At 48.2% G+C, this 21006-nt stretch overlaps 9 protein-coding genes across 9 annotated transcripts; 5 read left to right on the top strand and 4 right to left on the bottom strand.

Moving 5' to 3' along the window:
• Positions 1–263: 263 nt before the first annotated feature.
• BGZ61DRAFT_542051 (thiamine diphosphate-binding protein) lies at positions 264–2450 on the bottom strand (the record flags this gene model as incomplete). Its single annotated transcript, XM_046255129.1, has 9 exons — positions 264–615; positions 658–1087; positions 1141–1180; positions 1231–1722; positions 1780–1860; positions 1911–2074; positions 2122–2196; positions 2248–2345; positions 2398–2450. The coding sequence occupies 9 exons, from the start codon at positions 2448–2450 to the stop codon at positions 264–266; spliced, it is 1785 nt and encodes a 594-aa protein (XP_046093556.1).
• Positions 2451–2912: 462 nt separating this feature from the next.
• On the top strand, positions 2913–3920 carry BGZ61DRAFT_487688 (Pyruvate/Phosphoenolpyruvate kinase-like domain-containing protein; the record flags this gene model as incomplete). Its single annotated transcript, XM_046250010.1, has 2 exons — positions 2913–3357; positions 3406–3920. The coding sequence occupies 2 exons, from the start codon at positions 2913–2915 to the stop codon at positions 3918–3920; spliced, it is 960 nt and encodes a 319-aa protein (XP_046093555.1).
• A 636-nt stretch (positions 3921–4556) lies between these two features.
• On the top strand, positions 4557–6279 carry BGZ61DRAFT_500951 (major facilitator superfamily domain-containing protein; the record flags this gene model as incomplete). The annotated part of the gene is made up of 6 exons (XM_046251633.1): positions 4557–4673; positions 4726–4848; positions 4905–5014; positions 5074–5342; positions 5394–6036; positions 6084–6279. 6 exons carry the CDS (start codon positions 4557–4559, stop codon positions 6277–6279), a joined length of 1458 nt encoding a protein of 485 aa, XP_046093554.1.
• Positions 6280–7491: 1212 nt separating this feature from the next.
• BGZ61DRAFT_576774 (uncharacterized protein) lies at positions 7492–8353 on the bottom strand (the record flags this gene model as incomplete). The annotated part of the gene is made up of 2 exons (XM_046256229.1): positions 7492–8030; positions 8095–8353. 2 exons carry the CDS (start codon positions 8351–8353, stop codon positions 7492–7494), a joined length of 798 nt encoding a protein of 265 aa, XP_046093553.1.
• Positions 8354–9764: 1411 nt separating this feature from the next.
• Positions 9765–10586, top strand: BGZ61DRAFT_487685 (short chain dehydrogenase; the record flags this gene model as incomplete). The annotated part of the gene is made up of 1 exon (XM_046250009.1): positions 9765–10586. One exon carries the CDS (start codon positions 9765–9767, stop codon positions 10584–10586), a length of 822 nt encoding a protein of 273 aa, XP_046093552.1.
• Positions 10587–13522: 2936 nt separating this feature from the next.
• BGZ61DRAFT_375373 (RTA1 like protein-domain-containing protein) lies at positions 13523–14443 on the top strand (the record flags this gene model as incomplete). Its single annotated transcript, XM_046242401.1, has 2 exons — positions 13523–13670; positions 13740–14443. The coding sequence occupies 2 exons, from the start codon at positions 13523–13525 to the stop codon at positions 14441–14443; spliced, it is 852 nt and encodes a 283-aa protein (XP_046093551.1).
• A 625-nt stretch (positions 14444–15068) lies between these two features.
• BGZ61DRAFT_435995 (uncharacterized protein) lies at positions 15069–16564 on the top strand (the record flags this gene model as incomplete). The annotated part of the gene is made up of 2 exons (XM_046244011.1): positions 15069–15218; positions 15317–16564. The coding sequence occupies 2 exons, from the start codon at positions 15069–15071 to the stop codon at positions 16562–16564; spliced, it is 1398 nt and encodes a 465-aa protein (XP_046093550.1).
• A 1161-nt stretch (positions 16565–17725) lies between these two features.
• On the bottom strand, positions 17726–19570 carry BGZ61DRAFT_487682 (fungal-specific transcription factor domain-containing protein; the record flags this gene model as incomplete). Its single annotated transcript, XM_046250008.1, has 2 exons — positions 17726–18319; positions 18350–19570. The coding sequence occupies 2 exons, from the start codon at positions 19568–19570 to the stop codon at positions 17726–17728; spliced, it is 1815 nt and encodes a 604-aa protein (XP_046093549.1).
• A 734-nt stretch (positions 19571–20304) lies between these two features.
• On the bottom strand, positions 20305–20856 carry BGZ61DRAFT_231346 (uncharacterized protein; the record flags this gene model as incomplete). Its single annotated transcript, XM_046238221.1, has 1 exon — positions 20305–20856. A coding segment is annotated over one exon (378 nt), but the record flags the coding sequence as incomplete, so codon positions are not given.
• Positions 20857–21006: the final 150 nt, after the last annotated feature.

The raw sequence follows: 21006 nt of genomic DNA, 5'->3' as shown, positions 1-21006 counted from the left end.
CAGTGACTAGATATGCCATGCCCGGTGTCACGGACCTGTGTGTACTGAGACCCAGTGTCATAAATCAGATCAGAAGAATTCAGAAGTTGAGAGGAAAGGGAGCCTTAATCGTCCGACTTTCACAGATGTGCAGCAACACCAAGCTGGAGGGCCAAAACTGAAGAGAGTGAGCGACGAAAGAAACCCGACCACGTAGTACAAAAGGCATCCAAGTATTCTGAATATTGCTGGTATCTTGTGAGCACCTTCTACCTCTATCAAATCTATTCCGTCGATGCACCATTGACGCCATTGGCCCTGGCCTCCAAGCCAGCTTTCCTCGCCTTGGCCCGCGCGTTGACGATTGCGATCTGGTTCCGCAAGCGCCAAGGAATATCCATGACGTCCATGTGCACCTCAAGCAGCTGAATGTTCTTGGGAGATTGATACTCTGAGAGTGAAAAGACCTTGTCCAGCTCCTCCTTTGTTACGACCTCACGGCTTGACTGTTCTGCATTCGCTGCGCCGAAAAAGGTAAGCAAAGACTGGTGACGCCAGGATGCGATGTCGTTATAGCCAGCCTGAGGACCGTGGATGGCTCGTTCGATTGTATAGCCCTTGTTGTTTATGACGATGCTGGCCACTAGTTAGTCATGTCGTTGAAGGGTTAAGATATACACGTGCAGTAGAGGGTTCAATCCTAGACGAATCATTGTCCCGACTTCCTGCACAGTCAATTGCAAGCTACCATCGCCAACGACGAGAATGGTTCGTCCACCCTTGACGACAGTCTCTGCTTGCAACTCCCTCTGAGCGATCGCGACGCCTAGACACGATCCTACTGAATACCCAATACTGCCGTAATAGACCTGTGTCACATACTTGACACCAGCTGGAAATGTGGCATCGGGGAATCCGAACTGGGCCGTGCCAGACTCTGCGACGAGAATGTCCCCGGGCCGAGTAAGCTCACCGAGACGCTTCCAGATCCACGATTGAACAATGCTCTTAGAATCCGCGTCTTCTGGTACTAGTTGACTCGGGAGGACTGGTAATGTGGACGATGGAAGCTTGATGGTTCCCAATCCGCTCAATAACTTCTGAAGGACTAGGGTCGATGAGAATATCGCGAGAAAAGAATGAGGGCTGGACGTGACGTACATGGCTTGAGGTACACTTGATTGTATGTGGTGCCAAAGACCTGCTGATATAAGTCTCCTGATTCCCGTCCGCGTAGCATCATCAACTTACTGTGCAACTGTCAGGCTCCACGAGAATCACCTGATCAGGTCGAATCTCTCTTGTGTGTCCACCCGTGTTGCTGTCGGCGAGAAGCGGTCCAAGATTCAGGATGCAGTCGCTTTGTTCCACAGCAGCTTTCACTCCGGGGTAAGAGACTTCACCGTTGTATACGCCGCAGTATCTCGGATGTGTCTCTTCGATTATCGTCTTCCCCATCGAAGTCGAGAAAATGGGAAAGCCGAGGCGATCAGCCAATGTTCTAGCTTCTTGTACGGCACTATGACGATTTGTGAGGCAGTCGACTAACAAGAGGGGATTCTTGGCTTTTTGGAAGGCCTTGAGAACAATAGACAGTGCTTCTGCCTCGTTGGCAAAGTCAATGGGGGGGTTAAGCTCGATGTGTGATCGAAGAGGTGAGGCATCGATGGGCACATGAACAAAATCCATGGGAACAAACAAGTAGACTGGAAGCGAACGCAAAAGGCATTCCCTGATGACTCTCTGCCGGTGTGGTTAGCCCTGTTAGCCAAGTTATGTGTCTATCAAAGGCCAACTCACATCAATGTCAGCCCCAGCCGTCGCTGCATCCTCCAGCCACGCGTGAGCACATCTCACATGAGCCGAGATCTTCTCAAACACCTATCCCAGTTATCAGCAGAGGCTCACGCGAGCAAAACGTAACCTCCTACCTTGTGGTCTGGGTTCGGTCCAAGACAGTGGTGAATCATGAGACGCTTGGCCTGCACATGGGTCGCAGTTGTGCCGACGATATGAATGAGCTTGACCTGCTCAGTGTAGGCGCCAGCAACACCGTTAAGTGCACTTAGTTCTCCCACTCCCATTGTCGTCACGACTAGTTACGTTAGTGGAGCCGATGGACAGTATCACTGGAAAGCTTACCAACGCCAGGACAGCCTTTGGCCCGCGCGTAGCCATCAGCGGCATATACAGCGTTCAATTCGTTGGCATTTCCAACTGCAGGTCTCGATCAGTATCGAAGCTTCACTCCAGTGGAAGTCTACTTACCCCAGGACAATCCGTCGACTAAGTCAATGTAGTCAAGTAGCTCCAGGTTCATATCGCCTGGAACACCCATGACGCTCCCCACACCCAACTGTCGGATTCTGCCAGCATATTAGTCATGATCGTGTAGCAGGAATGAGGCATTTAGCGTACCGCGTCCATAGGTATTGAACGAGGGGGGTCTGGGATTCTGTAGCTGCAGGCATCTTGAAGGAACGATACGTCGGCAAAAGAGCTTAGTTGGTCAAGAACTTGAATTAAGACCAGGGAGTGAAACTGTCTTTTATCAAGGCTGACTAGACTACCAGAATTCACAGTTTCTTCAACTGAAGGTAGTGGCTTGAGTTTGGTTGGTTTATTATCGCAGCCGAAGCGCACGAAGTCTCCGGATAGACACGGATGCTCGGCTGTACCTGAAAATACCGAAAACGCCGGCGAGAACATTAAGTGCAAACCGAAATATCCGAACTCCCGTCCCAATTAAGCGGTGTTGTAGGATATATCTAGGACATTTCATTCCGAAATTCCGACGATATTCATTTAGATAGCTATACCTGTATCCAGCGCCCAGAAGACTTGGCTATTATCATAATCGCCCTCAGCCACTCACGACGTTTGTCTAATTTTATAATCATTTGTCAAGTACAACATCACTTATTTCATTCACCATGTCTCCCGCTCAAGTAACCAAGAACCGCAGCGCCAATGGCTCCGGGTACCCCTATCCTCTTGAACGAGGAGCTCAACGCAACGAGTCAGCCACTCGGCTTCGAAAGATGATGGTTGAAGCTCACATTGACCCAACCAAGATCGTCCAGCATCCCATCGCATGGGACGGATTGACCGCGCGTCTTGTCGAGGAAGCTGGATTCCCCATGGTCTTCCTCGGCGGCTACGCCGTCAGCGCCTCTCATGGTTTGGCCGATGCCGGATATCTTGGCTTTGCCGAGATGGTCCATCGCACTCTTGAGGTCTGCAGAGTCGTCGACGTCCCGGTCATGGTTGACGGAGACACTGGGTATGGCAACGAAGTCAACGTCAGGAGGACTGTGCAAGGCTATGCCAAGGCGGGCGCTGCAGGAATCATGATTGAAGACCAAGTCAGCCCGAAGCGTAAGAGCCTTTGTCGCTATTTTGATATGTTTTGCTGACCATAAATAGGCTGTGGCCACACCAAGGACAAAAAGGTCGTCAGCTTTGACGATGCCGTATCCAGGATTCGTGCTGCCGTGGCAGCTCGCAATGAGGGTGTTGACATTTTTATCTTGGCTAGAACTGATGCTCACATCATTTCTTACGCGGAAGCCATTCGACGAGCCAAGGCATTCTTTGCCGAAGGTGCCGATGCCGTCGCCATCGAGGCCATCACGTCAGTCGACGAGATGAAGTGCTCGCGACAAGACCTAGGTCCTCAAATCCCATCTTTCATCAACATCATCGAAGGTGGAAAGACGCCTTCCATGTCCTATGATGATCTTGCAGCGATGGGCTATTGCAGCGTCGCGTATCCTTTGACGCTGCTGGCTGCGGGCATCAAGTCCATGAGAGGGGCGCTGCAGGGGTTGCTAAGGAAGACCGAGTCGCCGGACACCATCATGCAGTTTGAGGATGTTTGCTCTGCTGTGGGCTTTCAGGAGTACTGGGATCTGGCTGAGAAACACACAAGGGTTCAGTAGTTAGTTTATTTGTCACAATTACACGCTTGCTGTTGTAGTTATTAGCACATTGCTTGACTCATTATCACCAATTTTGCCATTGCGTATTTAAATGAGACTAGGGAGTGAATGAAGATGCATCAGCCCACATGTGTTGCATAACCAGTAAAATTATTTCTAAACCTATAGTCACCTCACTGTCAACTGTCAACCGGTGAGGCCAATCTTCACCTCCAACTTCTACTTCCTAGACATATCCCTGAACACACTCGGTTCTCGAACGGAATGGAAGATTATATCCTCGGTGTCTATTAGAAACATCTCCAACTAAAACATTTCTCCCGAGCTGCGAATTTCCCGAAAATCCCGGTGGCGGCAATGGACCCACCCCCCCTTTTGACTTTACCGAATTCCCCACGATCTGCACACGCAAATCCACTCAACTGGCTTAGATCCGGGGTATCAGATGGGGTATAATCTGGGGAAGGGTTTAGGCTTCGGTTTAAAGGAGATTCGGAAATGTCATCAAATATGCGTGGCGCGTCTTTTGTTGCTCGAGAAGTAGAATAAAGAGACCTTTTCGTCTCGCCCTTTTTGCAATCTGCACTCACTCACGACTCAGCTCAACTTGAGTAGACCCCGATACCCGATACCAACATGCAAGACGCAGAAGTCAAGCTAGCCGTCTCACACTGCGAGAAGAGAGACCCCAAGAGCGCTGGAGACACTGCGATTCTCGTCCCAGAAAAGCTCTCGACACACATCAGGAGAAAGGTAAGCAGCCTCATGATACTGAAAGAAGCTCATGCTGACATGGACGCGCCAGTTTGATCGACATCTCATGCCCCTCGTATGCGTCCTCTACGTCCTATCCTACCTCGACCGTGGAAACATTGGCAATGCCAAAACGGCCGGAGCTCAAGACGATCTGGGACTCAGTGACTCTCAGGTACGAAACAAAACAGACGTGGCCATAGTTTGGGAAAAGCCTAATAACCTTTGCAGTGGGTCTGGGTCCTGAACTCGTTCTACATCTGCTACACCGTCTTCGAGTGGACCACCTTGCTGTGGAAGCTTCTCCCGGCGCATCTGTACATTTCGAGTCTCTGTCTTCTGTGAGTCTCTCCCTCCAATCTTGAAGACACCAATCAACCAACCAGCTCACTTGTATCAGTTGGGGGGTGGTCGCAACATGCACCGGCGTCGTCAAGAACATGGCCGGTCTCTGCGCATGTCGAGCTGCATTAGGAATTCTGGAAGCCGCCTTTGGTGCCGGTGCTCCCTATTATCTATCTCTCTTCTATCAACGTCGCGAACTGGGACTCCGAGTCTCAATCCTGATCGGAATGTCGCCACTTGCAAATTGCTTTGCTGCCTCGCTCGCGTACGGCATTACTCAGATTAAGGCATCTCTAGAGCCATGGAGGCTTATCCTGCTTCTTGGTACGTCAGAACCATCGTCTTTATTTTGCGTGTAACTAACCCTTGCTGTAGAGGGTGCCCCTGCTATTATTGTCGCGCCTTTCGTCTACTTCTTCCTCGCCGATTCCGCCCAGAAAGCCAGGTTCCTAAACGAAGACGAAAAGGAGGCGGCAACTGCTCGACTCGGCACAAGGGACACTACGGAAAAGACAAAGCTCAACTGGAAGCAAGTCACAGCTGGCCTCAGCGACTACCAGCCTTACGTGCATGCTCTCATCCACTTCTGCTGCAACTACTCCTTCGCCGGCCTCGCCAACTTCCTCCCAACCATCGTCCAGGCCCTCGGATACAGCAGCATCAACGCCCAAGGCCTCACCGCCCCGCCATACGCGGCGGCATTTACCCTTTGCGTCGCTGCGGCCTTCTTCTCGGACAAGTTTGGGCACCGCGGTTTCGTGATTGCTGGCTGCTCGGCCATGGCAGGCGTCGGGTACCTGATTCTTGCCATCGTCGAAGACACCAACAGGATGAACATTCGCTATCTCGGCATTTGGTTTGCCGTCATGGGCGTGTTTCCCTCGCTCACTCTCAACATTACATGGCTTCTCAACAACCAAGGCGGCGAGACAAAGCGCGGCATTGGAATCGCCGTTATCGCCATCCTGGGGCAGTGCAGCTCATTTCTCAGCAGCTCCATGTATCCCAAGAAGGACGCGTAAGTCCTATTTCCCGCTCTCCCGATAGTTATACTGACATGATTAGTCCCTTCTTTATCCGGGGTTGCTCTATTGGCTGTACTCTCACATTTATGATTACCATTCTGTCTCTTGGCTTACACTTCAAGCTCGACTATGAAAACCGCAAGAGGGACCGCGAGTTTGGATCGGTTGAGGACCACGAACAGCTGGATGTAACACTTATGGGGGACAAGCACCCCAAGTTCCGATATCTTACTTAAGCTATTCTTACTAGCGTGGTTTACTTAGGAGTAAGTTAAATCTTACTGTTAGATATTACAACCTAGGGCTAAGTATGTAGTTATATACTGGGCTAGTAGGCATAATATATATATTCTACGATTTTTACGTTATTAAATAATTAAGCTATTATCTGTATTTTTAAAACTAGTAATATAATTAAAGTTAGTAATTATATAAAGTTAATATAATAAAATAAAATATAGTAATATATAGCTTTTTTAAAGTTTAAAAAGCTAAGTAATTAATATAGTAAAGCTATTTAAGTTATTAAAATTATATAAATATAAAAAATTAATATTATTAATATTAATATAGCTTTTTATATTTATTTAGGTTTTTTTTTTTTTTTTTTTTTTTTAGCTTTACTTAATATTATTAGATAGATTAAAGCTATATAGTAATCTCAAATAGTAGGGATAAACAATAGCTTTTTATATTTATAAAGTAAAATTTATTATTAGATTTTATTAAAATAATAACTTTAATAAAATTTTAAAAATAGTAAAACTATTATTTAAAATACTATTTTAATAGAAATATAAGCTATAATAATATAAGTAATTTAATTATTATTAATATAAATAATATTAATATAATATTTACTCTATAAGTAATACTTTAACTACTCTATTAATATAAATCTATAATGTATCTACTAGTAACTAATCTTTTACTTACTTTAAATTATATCTATAGTAAATTATAAAATATAATTATTATATTAATATTTAAATTATAAATTTATATTAATAAAATAATAAAAATATTACTTATAAAGAAAATATTATATCTAGTAATAATTAAGTATAATAATATATAATAAATTAAGATAATTAAGGTAACTAAATTATATTAATAGCTCAGTAGCTATATATAGTAAATATATACTATTTAATTAGCTATATAGTTATAGTAAAGTAATAAATTATAAGAATTATCTAATAATTCTAATAATTCTTATACCTCTAAATTGCTGCAATTATCTAATAATTAAGGTGATTTATATATAATAGGGTGGACTAAGTAGGTATTCTGTCAGCGCACGTAACTGGGTCGGGGCCTAGTCTGACATGGGTCGTGACAGTTCTGCTCTCAACCTAATCGAATGACATCGCCACTGCTAACGGGAATAAATAATGAGTCGTGCTATTCTGCTGGTAGACAGTAAAACTTAATGCCATATTCGGTGTTTACAATACAAGCTTATATATTCGCTCAACATCCTCGCCATCGATGCAGTTGATGTGACCCCTTATAACCGAGCTAACTGCTTCTTCAATATCGACATCACCCTGGAAAAGATCGAACCATCCACTAGTATCATCCCTCGACAGCAAACTTAACGCCACAGCTGCAACATCCTCGCGCGATACTTGTCCTACCGCCTTCGATTTCCCCAGATGAACTTTGCCAGTTCCCTTGGAATTGATTAACCAAGTAGGTCGGAGGCTGATGGCCTGAAAAGGTGGACCACCTCGGCGTGCCCGTGCGTTGGCTAAAGCAACTAGGTATTCGTCTGCCTCAAGCTTCGCCTGCCATATATCGGGATATGAGGACTTCTCTGCTACCCAGTCTCGGTATTCTTTATCTGACCACCACGGGGCTCTGGCCCTGCGCGATGCAGGAAAAGAAATGAAAAGGAATTTGCCGATAGAGTCGGCATTTGTAGATGCATCCATGAAGCTCCTTGAAGCGTCCCGATCCACGGCAAAGGGATTATTTATAGATCCTGATGTGGGTTAGTAAGCCATGGTGAAAAGCTCAAAATGCGGATTTTAAGATTCGATGCCAACCTGCGACAAATACGACCATGTCGGGCCTCGCCTGCTCAATTATGGCGCGAGCGCCTTTCGCACCCTTCAATTTCTCCAAATCTTGAATCAAAACTTCGACTTTGCCCTTCTGACCGTCGCCCAGTCTAAGGATTTGACTTCTTTGAGCGGGATCTCGAATTACGCTGATAACATCCCATGATTTGGCAACCATACGCAAGGTTATAAGGCGTGAGAGGCTCGCACTGCCACCTAGCAGTAGAACCCGGGGTGTAGGCATGATCGAGAGAGTAACAGAACTTGACGGAGGAAGGGGTCATTTACTTGTCGGGGATAGATGCAAATTCAAAGGTGCAGATTCTTAAGGTAAGTGTCCCTGAGTTGATCTAAGTAGCGATGGATGGTATTGGATGAAGATAGGGATCGGTCAATTTGATGATCCGATACGCACGAAGCCTGATGTCCTGGCCAACTAGCGCAGATGGACTGATTGAGAGCGGTGGTGGGTAAGCCATGTACATGAGCTCCACTGCATCCCCTCGCCATGAACCAGCTCTCAGATCGGGTTTTTGCGCTAAATCCCTCGAACCCGTCATTCCGCTTGCCGACGCGGTCCGAATTTCCGCTCTGGCCAAGATGAACAGGCTGGCGAATGTCCGGGAACCCGACGATGACTGAACGGGCGGTCTAGCTTGTCCTTCTTGTCCAGATATCCCTTTGAGTGTCGTAAGACGACACCTAAGTCCCGGGACCCACACAATCCCAGCTGGGAGCAATTGACACAGAACAACCTGTGGCAAGTGCAATTACAGTGTGATTCTGAGCTATCCGATGTAGATCTTGGTAGCGCTGGCGATCGCTAGAACTTCTACTACCACCTGTTTTTGGGGAGCCCAGTTGTACCTCTTGTATTGTGTCCTCTAACTGGTGGAATCCCTGGCTCGTGACTTAAGTGTCGCCTTACGACACTCAAAGAGCTATGTGCACTGTCCTTCAATCCCCTCGCTCCTCGGGCACCTCCTTAGCGTTTCCACTTATGCAACTGGATTATGCGCTATCCCTGTAACCTCCAGCTTGGTGTGGTCAACAGACTAATGCAATTGGATTACTGTACACTAACTTTAATTACTAGCCTGGCATTGGCTTAAGTTGTCTCTTGACTTTCCTAGTGATATATTCTAGAACTCCACCTGGGTGGAGCTCGGTCAAGTTATTTCAAGTGACGTTTCACTACAGTTTATTCTAGTGGGGCATGGTTGTGTGTTCCAATCATCGCGTGCAGGAGACAAAGTATTTGGGATTGCGCTTGAGTGTATGGCTTACGCCTGCTCGGCCCGAAAGCTGCCAAGGATTACGACGGTGATACCGGAGGTATGTTAGCTTGCCTTGAGAACAATTATATAATGAGGTCCATCCCGAAATAACGGGGAATAAAAAAGCAAGCGCAGTCATCGGCCTTACATTGCTGCTCATCATTGTCATTCTCCCGCCACCTATTCGCTCTGCACTTCCCTTGTCCCGTTATTCATTCGTGAGTGCGGGATCTATGACCTTTGTGATGTCCGCTTACGAATGAGATAAAAGGACATCGAATCTCCCTTTTCTTACTTTTCTCAACAGCAAGCTTACAGCATCCCTCTCTACAATTTCTTCAAATCCCTAACAGACAAGAAGCACCACGCCAACACAATATGTCGTCCGAAGTTGTCGTTTTGATCGGCACGGGAAGCATTGGAGTGGCCATAGGTCGCCATGCTGCTACCAATCGCACCCTGTTGCTTGCCGACTACAACGAAGCGCAACTGACGGCTACGTCCAAGATTCTATTCAACGAAGGTTACGAGGTGCATACCCAGGTGGTTGATGTCTCCAACCGGGAAGCTGTGTCTGCACTAGCTGAACGGGCTTCGTCTCTCGGCTCAGTCACTCGCCTCATCCATGCCGCCGGCGTCTCACCCAACCAAGCATCACCGGAGCAGATCGTCAACGTTGATTTGCTCGGAACCGCCTACGTTCTTGAGGCATTCGGCAAAGTCATCGGGAAAGGCGGCGCCGGTGTTGTCATTGCCAGTCAAGCTGGTCACATGGGAGGCCGACCTTCCCTTGAACTTGAGCATGATTTGGCCTATGCATCCATCGAAGATCTACAAGCCCTTCCTGCTCTTTCAGCAATTGAAAATTCCATGGCAGCTTACATACTCGCCAAACGTGCCAACGCATTGCGCGTTCAAGCGGCTGCAGTGACTTGGGCAAAACGCCATGCGCGCATAAACTGCCTCAGTCCTGGTATTATAGCAACACCGCTAGCTCGCGATGAGATGTCTGGCCCTCATGCGGATTTGTATCAGAATATGATCAAGACTTCAGCAGCCAGGCGTATGGGAACACCAGCAGAACTAGGAGAGTTCGCTGCTTTTCTGCTTGATGAAAGAGGGTCGTTCATTTCTGGATCTGACTTTCTGGTCGATGGTGGTGTTGTTGCTGCTATGCGTGCCGGAGAATTTGAGATTTAGTTGTGTTAAGTTGAATAAAATCAGTAGAAGCTACAACGATTCGTTCATGAAACTCCTTATTCAAACACCTTCTGCTTAATTATCATCATATTCTTATATACTTGGGTGAGTTGAACCGTTAAGGTGGATATTATTGTTAGTAAGAATAATATTACGGGTCCGAGAAATTTCTTCTGAGATGTGTTTTAAGCGGCAAGAATCCGTGATTTTATCTTTACTCAGGTGTCCAACTTTGTGAGCTTTATGTAGCAGCATGTATCTTTAAGGTATGTATATACACAGGAGGGGATTTTGCCTACAAGTGTAAATGCAACTATGTAAATCCAATCAAGGGACCTGTGGAGGGGGTTATAAGTTCTTCAGGGTGTTCTTCCTGCTCTTGAATGTGCTTTCTAGTTCAGGGAAGTGTGGCCACGCTAATGGCCGCGAATGATGTCGAGATCGCGGTTGAGACCATCAGGAGTCTTGAGGTCACAGTGGAAGTCGGAGCAGGACAGTTGATGCCGAAGGAGTAGAAAGCATTGGCGAATGAAGGCCCTCTTGCTTAAAGAGGCTTGTCGGTGGCCTTCAAGGTGAGGTGAAGCGTCTGCATAATGTTCTCGTGCTTGTCATTCTTAGTGTTGATGAGAATTCTGTTAGTAATCTAAGAACCCCGGTGCAACCCGTTTATCGTTCTAACCTATTAACATCTCATGTCACACTTTTACTTGATATATTTAGATGATTCGTACACAAGGGTAGGTTTCTATGTCAACAAACTAATCAGAAATTCTACTTAAAACGTCACACATGGTTCTAAGGATATCATCGCCCTCACTATCCTCGACCCAAAAGCGGGCAGAAACGAACATATTTTCAACGTCAATAACGAAGTAGGAACGAATATGCTCTTCACGTTAGCCATGACCTTAGAAATTCTGGAACTAGACAGCGAAACGACCATACTAGGGGATTTCAACCTTTATTATCCCCTTTAGTCAGAAACGCACCAATGTGCAAGCTGAGGAAAGCTAATTATATCTCCTCACAGCTCCTAGGACCCCAAAGTACTGATGGAAAGGTAGCTAATTGATGATTGACCTCATATTCGCAACCGAAGGATTGGCTTCCCGAGTGTATTAATACAAGATCGATAGTGAACTAGACTATAACTTAGACCACCTCTTAATCAAACTCCATCTTAGACATCGAAGCCAGATACCACACCTAGAAAGAGACTGTAGATAAAGATAAGCCCCATATTACTATAGCAAACTATTAAATACTAACCCTCGCGACTTGGAAACGTTGTTTTGACTGAGGACATATCTGGTTTAGATGAATTTGTCTCTTCCATTGTTGCTTCTCTCCACGCAGGCATCAACAAGCATTGTTGCAGGAGAGGAAGGTGCAGGTGCTCAATACTGTATGGAGTTGGTCTTAACTTATTTATGGATGATAAACGACCGTTTCTGGAAGACAGAATTCCAGCTTCAAAGTCATGATACTAGTCCTGATATATAACCTGACATCACGTATCCAACGGCGTAAAAAGAGCCCTTCATCTTGGCTGTCTCTCTTCAAAACCCGCTTCTTCTTATCAGCCTGTGCAGCTTGTTAATTGTATTCATCCTTCGAGACTCGAAGCCTAGCATAACCGACGCTAATTAGGCCGTATTTTGCTATAACTCCCGTCCATACTTAAAGCGCTAACTATCTCGTAGCCTTATCTTTAAGACGGTACATCTCCTGAGTCGCAGTAATACCGTTTAAAGTAAGGCTTGATATTAAAGAGACCGAAGTTAAATATAGTGCCCTTATGTGACCCGGCGATATGCCCAACATAGTATTGCCTGCTCCTGCAAGTTGGTCAAGAGAGTGTTGTTCCCGCCATTTTAAGTAACAGGCTTCTTTCCCTTAAGACGGGACCGGAGCCTGTCATACTTGACTTCCAGCCTTCGAGATGCTTCGGCTGCTCTGCAATAGAATCCATCTTGGAAAAGCTCTACCGCCACAACAGTGTATTGTTCGAGGTTCGCATCAGTGTACTGCGAAAAGTTGGGCTTTCCGGTGTCAGGGTTAATCCATTTTGACCTTGGAGATAGTTTCAGACTCGGGCTACAAGATGCAGTATTCTGATCATAAATTGATGAAGAACTCATAATGTTGTGGTGGTTTGAAGTTGTAGTGTTTTAGTGATACCCTCAATTGCAGGTTGTGTTGGATTGTGACCCTGTATTACGAAACCTCTGATAGATGGATATCCTGACCTTAGTCAGAAGGGGGGTCTGATAACCCCTCTTCCGGGCCGATCCGGATGACCGGAACAAGGAAGCATCAACATCATCATCACTGCATTGATCCTTATCCATTTGATCGAATAGTCCGTAACGGATCCAACAGGTTGTAGTAATGCGGGGTTGTAGTTGCAAATGCGTCATCATGCTAGAAAAGGAATACGCTGTTGTACATAAAAGAGTTATCACATTAAGCGTAGGTACCTGATTTTACTAGTGCACATGGCCTGTTTTATATGTACCTTTTTTTTTCTGGCCGGTCGCTAGAAAATCGGCCGGTCAACGACCCCCGTGAGGGACGAACGGGGGTTTGAGCTGAAGTGAAATGACGAGACCCCCCTAGTAGTCTCATTTGCCAGTCACAGAGAGGCTGTGTGAGGTGCCACGCACAATCCCACGTACCAAACCGCTCGTACTGGGCGAGCTCTCATTCGCTGGGTTTTCGATATCGTGACCCGCTTATCCCCCCCTACCTTGTCCTGCTTCAGATCCGGGGACTGAAATCAAATTCATCATGTTGGGTATTTAAGCAATGGCTACTCCGCCCTCGATTATTCAGTATTCAGTCAAACCAACAGATCAACCGACATCGATTCTCTTTTCTACTCGGCTCGATAATTCCCCCCGAATCCCTGCTGCCCTCCCACCGCCGACTCGATCATGGCCAGAGAGTTATATCGCTATGACCCGTCCCTTGCGGCGGCCGTCATCTTCATCATTATATTCGCGGCATCGGCACTGTTTCATTCCTGGCAGCTTGTCAGGACCAAGAACTGGTACTTTATCCCGTTCGTTGTTGGTTGTCTTGGTGAGTTCCCCCACAGCATAGCGGCAGAGGCGGCCCGTAGACATCGTCGCTAACCACGTTTGCATGTAGCCGAAGCCATAGGTTGCATTGCAAGAGCCATCGGCGCCAAAGAAAGCCCTGACTGGACTTTAGGGCCGTTCGTTATTCAGTCACTGCTGCTTCTCCTTGGACCCACCATCTACGCCGCATCCATCTACATGGTCCTCGGCCGTTTGATTCAGCTCCTGGAAGCCGATAAACATTCACTTATTCGGCCGAACTGGCTGACCAAATTTTTCCTTCTTGGAGACGTCATTTCCATCGCAGCACAAGGATTGGGTGGCTCAATGCTGGCCAGCGCGGACAACCAAAAGGAGAGAGACAAAGGCGAGACCATTATCATTATCGGCCTTGCTGTTCAGATCCTCTTTTTCGGCCTCTTCATGATTTCGACCTTGATCTTCCACCGCCGTATCAACCGAGACCCCACCCAGAGGAGCCTGGTCATCACCGTTCCCTGGAGAAGGCTTCTCGTGGTCCTCTACGTCACCAGTCTACTCATCCTCGTGCGATCCGTCTTTCGAGTGATTGAATACGTCATGGGCCACGATGGCGTGCTCCAGTCCAAAGAGGTTTTTATCTACGTATTCGATATCCTGTTGATGGCAGGAGTGGCCATCATCTTCAACGTCTTCCACCCATCCGAGGTCCTCACCGCCCCAAGAAAGGAACGAGGGAGGAGCTCGGATTCGGAGATGCAGCTGGGAGGCTACGGTCAAGTTCGCAGCGGTTGATCTTGTTGGGAGCTGACTGACACGCGCCCGAGAAGGTAAGCTCTCTGGGCGGAGCGATGGTATTGGTGGAAATCACCGACCCGACTGGTGGATTGGTATTGTTTTGCCAAGATGCGCTCGTTTAAATTAGATGAACTGCAGTCTCTTTTGTTTGTAATTGTATTCGCGGATAGAAGATATAGAGTGTTAAAGAATAGGACAAGGTTTCTTACATTGATTTGCCAAGATGTGAACGGACTTTTGATCAAACCAGGAGCGTTCTACAATGTCACCCCCTGGTCCTTGTAATCCATAATTCGCGACCATGCTCACGAGTAATCAAACGCGACCCGCAACTTGCACAACTCGGGATTAGGGGCAGCCTTTCGAGGCTTAGTGCACTCTCCTCGTACTGAGGAGCACTTGATTGGGCAGAGGTTAAGCTTAGATTGTAACAAATTGCCTGCACGATCGCGAGGCTTGGGCCGCTGAGCCACTCTCATCGTCGTCATACGCGCCCTGCATCCAGCTGCGTCGGGATCATCGGACCGCTCCATGCCTCCGCGTATCCGTCTAAATGTCCGTCTAAATAGAGCTACTTGGCTGAAGGACCTGTCTACTAATACCAGTCTGCATCTTTGCACCCATGACTCCAGCCAGAGGCTCCCCGCCTTCTACCCCCGAGTCTGCCGGCTCCAGTGCCGTGCCACCACGCGCCGAGACTGCCGGCCGAGTGCGACGCCCCCATCGCAAGTCCCGACGGGGTTGCAGGCCGTGTAAATCGAGTCGAATAAAGGTTGGTTGCCCAGCGTCGATTTCTCAGTAGCTGGTTCAAGCTTCATCAGACAACATTCAACTGAGCAATCTACTAACTTAGTGTGATATCCTGCGTAGTGCGATGAAATCCTACCAACATGTTCAAATTGCGCTAGGAAGGAGATCATATGCGACTACTTTGAGACTTTTCGCACTTCAGTCAACCAGCCCAAGCAACGCATCATGATCCCACCTCTTCGCCGGAGCTCTCCCGAAGATGCGCCTCCTCTTCCTGTCCGTCAAAAACCGTGCGAGCGAGAGCTGCCCTCACCAACAACCACATGTACTCTCTCCGAGGAAACACCGCATAGCATCTCCGCGCTTCTCGCCAACTATTGTCCTGCGCCTGTATCGGTTAACACCCCCACCGATCGACTTCTTGAACTTCGTCTCCTTTCCCACTACCAAGAAATGATCTCCCGATCGTCAAAGCCCCAAGACTCCTGGTCCATCTGGAACCTTGACATGGCCATGAAATCACCACTCGTTATGGATTCCCTTCTCGGCTTCACGGCATTCCATCTCCGGCGCCTTGGAAACCGTGACTGGGGTGTTCGCGAAGCATCGCACAGATACATGGCGCGGGCCATTCGTTCCCACAAGGAGGAATCACGGGTAGGCCTCAGCGATGCCAATGCCGCGTCACTGATTTCGTCTTGCGCCTTCATTCTGTTTCATACGAGCACAAACCAGGAGTACCTTCACTCCGTAGCTGGACCTCAGTTACCCTTGCACTGGTTTCGCCCTTGGCAGTCTGCAAAAGGGTTCTTCGGCCTCATGTGGCCGTGGTTCCAGACCATTGAAGTTGGCCGGGACATGGGATTGCGATTTGGTTTGCAGTATTATGTATCAATGGAGAATGTCTCCGATAAGTTTGATTTTTTGCTTCAAGATATGGAGCCTGAGTGCATGTTGGACCAAGAAATGATGACAGCCTACCGGCAAGCTGTCTGGCAACTTGCCTGCATCCATGGCAACCCGGAGCACCGAAAAGTACTTCGATTCCCGGCCTTGGTTACGCCGCGATTCGTCGAGTTGCTAGAAGCCCAGGATCCGAGAACCCTGGCCATCGTTGGTTACTTCTTCATGTTGGTCAAACTCGCCACTGCGCTGTGGTGGGTTGATGGAGCAGCGGAGCGGGAGTTTGCTGCCGTCATGGAGTTTCTGCCCAAGGACTGGTGGCCGGTAATGGATTGGGCAGTCCGGGTGTTTGGATCGACTTCGAATCGAGTATCAGTGGCTCAAAAGGAGTTGGCTTTCGGCGACATATCAGATACGGAATACCCAGATTGGCGAGCCCACCAGATTTCCCAGGCTAGATCGTAGATTACGATGAATAAATAGACCTTTACGCTGGCGATCGGGATGCCGATCAAACATGCCCGCTGCAACGCCGAACTGAGACCTGACTACTAGAGCTCACACATGTTGGGGTTCTGTGAGTGGTTTAAATATCCTCGTCGATGGATTTTGCAACAAGGACCTTCAGTAATGCGAGGCCGGAGACAGGTTTTGAGTAGCCTGGCCAATTAAAGGAGCTCCAAAGGATCGAACCCTGCTGCATGGTCTATTTTGGGCAAGCAGTGAGTGCAAAAATCAATATTACCCACCCCGACACCTCAGGTCGCCTCGTTGGTTGCAAGGTTGCCGTAGCTGCGGTTAGTGGAAGCGAGCTTTGCGGTGGCGAGGACGTGGAAGAGCTGTCGCGTAACCTGGTTGGTGGAAGCAAATAGATGACGGACGGCAACAAGAAAAAGGCCGAGACTGATGGCAATGGTTTCTCGCAGCATTGCTACAGGAGAGAATGCAGCTGGTACTACCACTCCATACAAATGTACTTGTGATTATTAAAGCTTAACCGTTAAGGCAACAAGCCAGCATCTAACAATGACGATCTAACACTCGGCGGCCGGGCTATACCTGTAAGCCAGGCGAAAGTATCGTAATATTTAGTACCTATTGTCTAAAAGGACTCGTCGGAGAAGGTGCAGATAAACACAAGCGGACGGCTTGTCGGTTCAAAGCGCCTTGGAAGATCGTCGAGGACACCGGATTCACGGAGGACGGCCTACCCAAGATCCGGCAGAACTACCCGCTTGTCAACCGGTATAACAAAGCAATGGCAGTCGGCCTCCGCTACAACCACGATATCTCGATGATCTTGACGAGAACCAAGGGACTCGCCATGGTATATTACATCCCGAACTACGCCACCAAATTGGACACGCCCATATGGAAACGCCTTGTCCTCGCCGCTAACGTTCTACTCAAGAATTATCCGAAGGGGGCTTCTTAATGGGATCTAAAAACCCTATACAAAGCTTAAAATACGCTAGCGAGGAAAGCCTTGGTTGTGGCGAAGAGCTGTGGATAGCAACTCCGAGATTGTACTTCATGTTGACATCTCGGCGGGTGCTAGATGTCCATTTTATTGTGTTATCACTGCGTATAATTGCAAAGGTAAGAGACTGACGCCTGCCCATTCTTTTAGATCAATAACGAATTGTGACCCAAAATTCTCAGGCACGCGGCGACATCCCAGGTATCGGCTGCTAGATCCTCTCGAGCCCAGACAGCCTGAATGATCTGCATTGTCTCTCTAACAGTCCCAAGATTTCCAAGAGCCCCAAGAAAAGAGAATCTTTCTTGGATAATCGACCGTTTCTCTTCGGGTGCTAGACAACCAACAATACAAAGCGGCCAGAGGAGTGAACGTAACCAGCTTGGCGAGGACACCTCCTGCAAAAGCTCAATACAGTTGGAAACGCTGTGTTGAATCTCAAGCTTCTTGGGCTGCCAACCGTGGACGATGATGAGAAGATAGATATGGCCAGCGCCGGACCAGATTTGTGTAATCTGAAATAGTCTGTTCGGCGCAAATGGTCGAAGTCCGTACGAGCATTCCGACTGCTCCAGCAATGCCTCAATTGGTCGGCTCGGTCGGGTTGAGGGTGAGTTCTTTGAGGAATGTGTTGTTCGGTTAAGCCTGTCGAGGCCTAATTTTCGTCGTTCGCAAATCTCATTGGCTCTACATGAGAGCTCATCCCTTGAGAATAGTCCGCTCGCAGTGCCAGTTTTCTTCTATGCTCCCAGAGCTGCAATATCGCCGACCAGTAACAACGCCCATGCTTGACAACCCGTAATCGCGTTGGTGTCTAGAAACACCGCATCTTCTGCGTGAACTCCCCGAAGTTCAGAATAATGTCCGTATAGTTTTGGGACCTCCCCGGTTACTGTGCTTGCGAGAACGTCACAGAAAATGAGGACGCTGGAATAAAATTGAAACGCCCCCAGCTCGACATAGATCGGTACAGATGCAGACTTAATGACCTGAAGAGCAGCCTTCAAACCAGCCGACAGACTGGTTTCTCGCTTGCAGCGGTCGATAATTTGCTCGTGGAAACTGACAGCAGCACCGAAGTGCGTTTGCCACTTGGTGGAGGTCGGGACTTGGACGTCAAAAATGAGAAGCTGGACAATTGTTGCCAGGAGCGTGAGGTTGTCTGATAAGGAGCTACCAATCCTGTCAGGAACAAGACTCTGGATATCCTTTCGAACCTGGCTCAGGGCTTGAGTGGATTGTTCGCGAACCATGTCCCATGCCGTCGAAGTACATTCGCGGTGCCCGGGACCGTGCTCTACTGGGATGACAGAGAAAAAGTATGAAGAGAGGCTGATGATAGAGTTGGAAAAACTCTGGCTTGGCATTGCCAGTGCAAGGACCCATGATCGCCCACCTTCCAACACCGAAGGCCGGTACAAGGGATATAAGAGAGGAAACACGTAGTCTATGTACGTCATGATGAAACCTATGTGCATCACGGATAACTCAGCTCCACTGAACTCTCTCGGGTTTTGTAAATCGATGACATTGTGACGGCCTTGTGCTGGGGGTCCTCCATAGGAATGCATATCAGAGGAGGTTGGAGGATTGTTGAATTCTCTGCTGCATTGATTGTCTCGGCCCTCTGGTGCCGGCCCTATAGGAGGACGATGCTGGGTCAAGTTTCCGCCATGAGCATCATCCCGTGATGGCGGCGAAGTGAAGAGTTGCGCCGGGCTTGATATACCCGCAATGCCGGCAGCGATATGCCCCATCTTGGCAAGCCCTCGACGCCGCTTTGCGCTTTGTGCGACCTCGGTCTTCAGCTGCTGGGAAACTTGTTGCTGTTTGAGACCGTTGTCCATCCAGGCCGGACGTTCTTGGGTGAAGTGGCACGTGATTTCCAACTCGGAGCATGGTGTGCAAATGGGCCACTGCTCATCGCACCGCTTATGGCGGAGCCGGCAGGTCCAACAAGCGGACTTCTTGCTAGAGTCTTGATTGGACATTTTAGGTAATCCGGTCTGGGATAAAATGGCAAAGTTCCAGAGTTGCAGGTCGTCAGTGTTGCGAGGATGTGGAATGGACCTATCCCTATATTATACACTTCTACAGGCAATAGAAAGAATAAAAAGAAAATAAAAATAAGGCCGGTACGGAGAGTATATAGAGTTGGATCCGCTTAAGCTGGCTATCTACTTTGCAAAGTGTATATCGATGCTATTAATTTATTGTGGAATTTAAAGGTGCAGAATCTACCTTGGTTTTTTTCCCTCTAAGTCCCCGCCGTGCCCTTCTTGGGCCGCTGCCCCAACCCGGACTCTAGACGGAGCTCTGATAACATAACAGGGTTTGAAACGCGAATAAGATACCTTTAAAGTATTGCGTTAATAAAAGAGGGCTTTAAATAGCTTTGGTTCCTTATATATTCAGCTGTGTCTAGTTTTTTAGTGTGAAAGATGTCCAAAGTTATCCTTTCTGAGACGAAATATTTACGTGCTCCTTAACAACTTCCAACTGAACGTCCACTGAAATCTGAACCCAATTTCCATACTATATACGGAGGTCCATTTCAAAAGTCTTTGCTCGCGCCCAAGCCACACATTGCTTTTTCCTAGGTAATATACATTAAGTACATTGAGCGTAGGCCAGTGCGCTAAGAAGCTCTATATTCTAGCGACTCAAGCCCGCTAAGTTGTACTTGCCTCACCCCTGAAGCCACTAAAGTGATAGTTGTCATCAGCGGGCAATCACCTGTAGCTACATTACGTCTTATGTACTGTCAAGTACCTGACAGGGATTAAAGGATGTGGCGTCCTTAGCGTGAGCAAAGACTTTTGAAATGGACCTCCGTATATATGGGCGTGTGGGCAGTTGTGTTTTAGTGGGCTGTGGTGGTGTGTGTGGGGGGCGACAGCTAGCAGGCATTTGTTGAGCTCACAGCCGCCTGGGAAATCTTGCGAGCTCGGTTCTGGCCGGGGGCGACGCCGCTAGCAGTGTCGCGACGATTGCGGGGACGTGACGACGACGTCGAGGTCTGGTGTAGTTTCTGCTGGTGACGTAGAGGCAGATCGCGGCGGGGGAAGCATCGTGCGCATTCGGGACACTCGAAGGGTTTCTCCTTGGTGTGGGAGCGCTCGTGTCGCTTGAGATGTTCTAATCGGGCGAAGGAGCGCTGACAGGTGCCGTAAACGTGCGGGCGAGGCTTGTCCGTCTTGGGAGGAGGAAAATTGGCCGGCGCCTTCGTGTTAGCAGTGATTGTGGACGCTGGAATGGCCAGGTGCGGGTCGGGCTGAGGAACATGAGGGGCAGTGCCGGCCACAGCAGGATTGCTCACCAGAGTCGTCGGCGGTGGAGGACGCGCTGCCGACGGCTGCGTTGGACGAAAGGGGATTGGACATGGTGGTTGAAGAGCGTGAGACCCTGACGCCAGAGTCGTTTAATC

This window comes from Ilyonectria robusta (genome assembly GCF_021365365.1).
Source record: "Ilyonectria robusta strain PMI_751 chromosome Unknown BGZ61scaffold_88, whole genome shotgun sequence".
Classification (NCBI taxonomy): Eukaryota; Fungi; Ascomycota; class Sordariomycetes; order Hypocreales; family Nectriaceae; genus Ilyonectria; species Ilyonectria robusta.
Note: the sequence above shows the minus strand (reverse complement) of the source record. Positions and strands in the feature narration are given on the sequence as shown.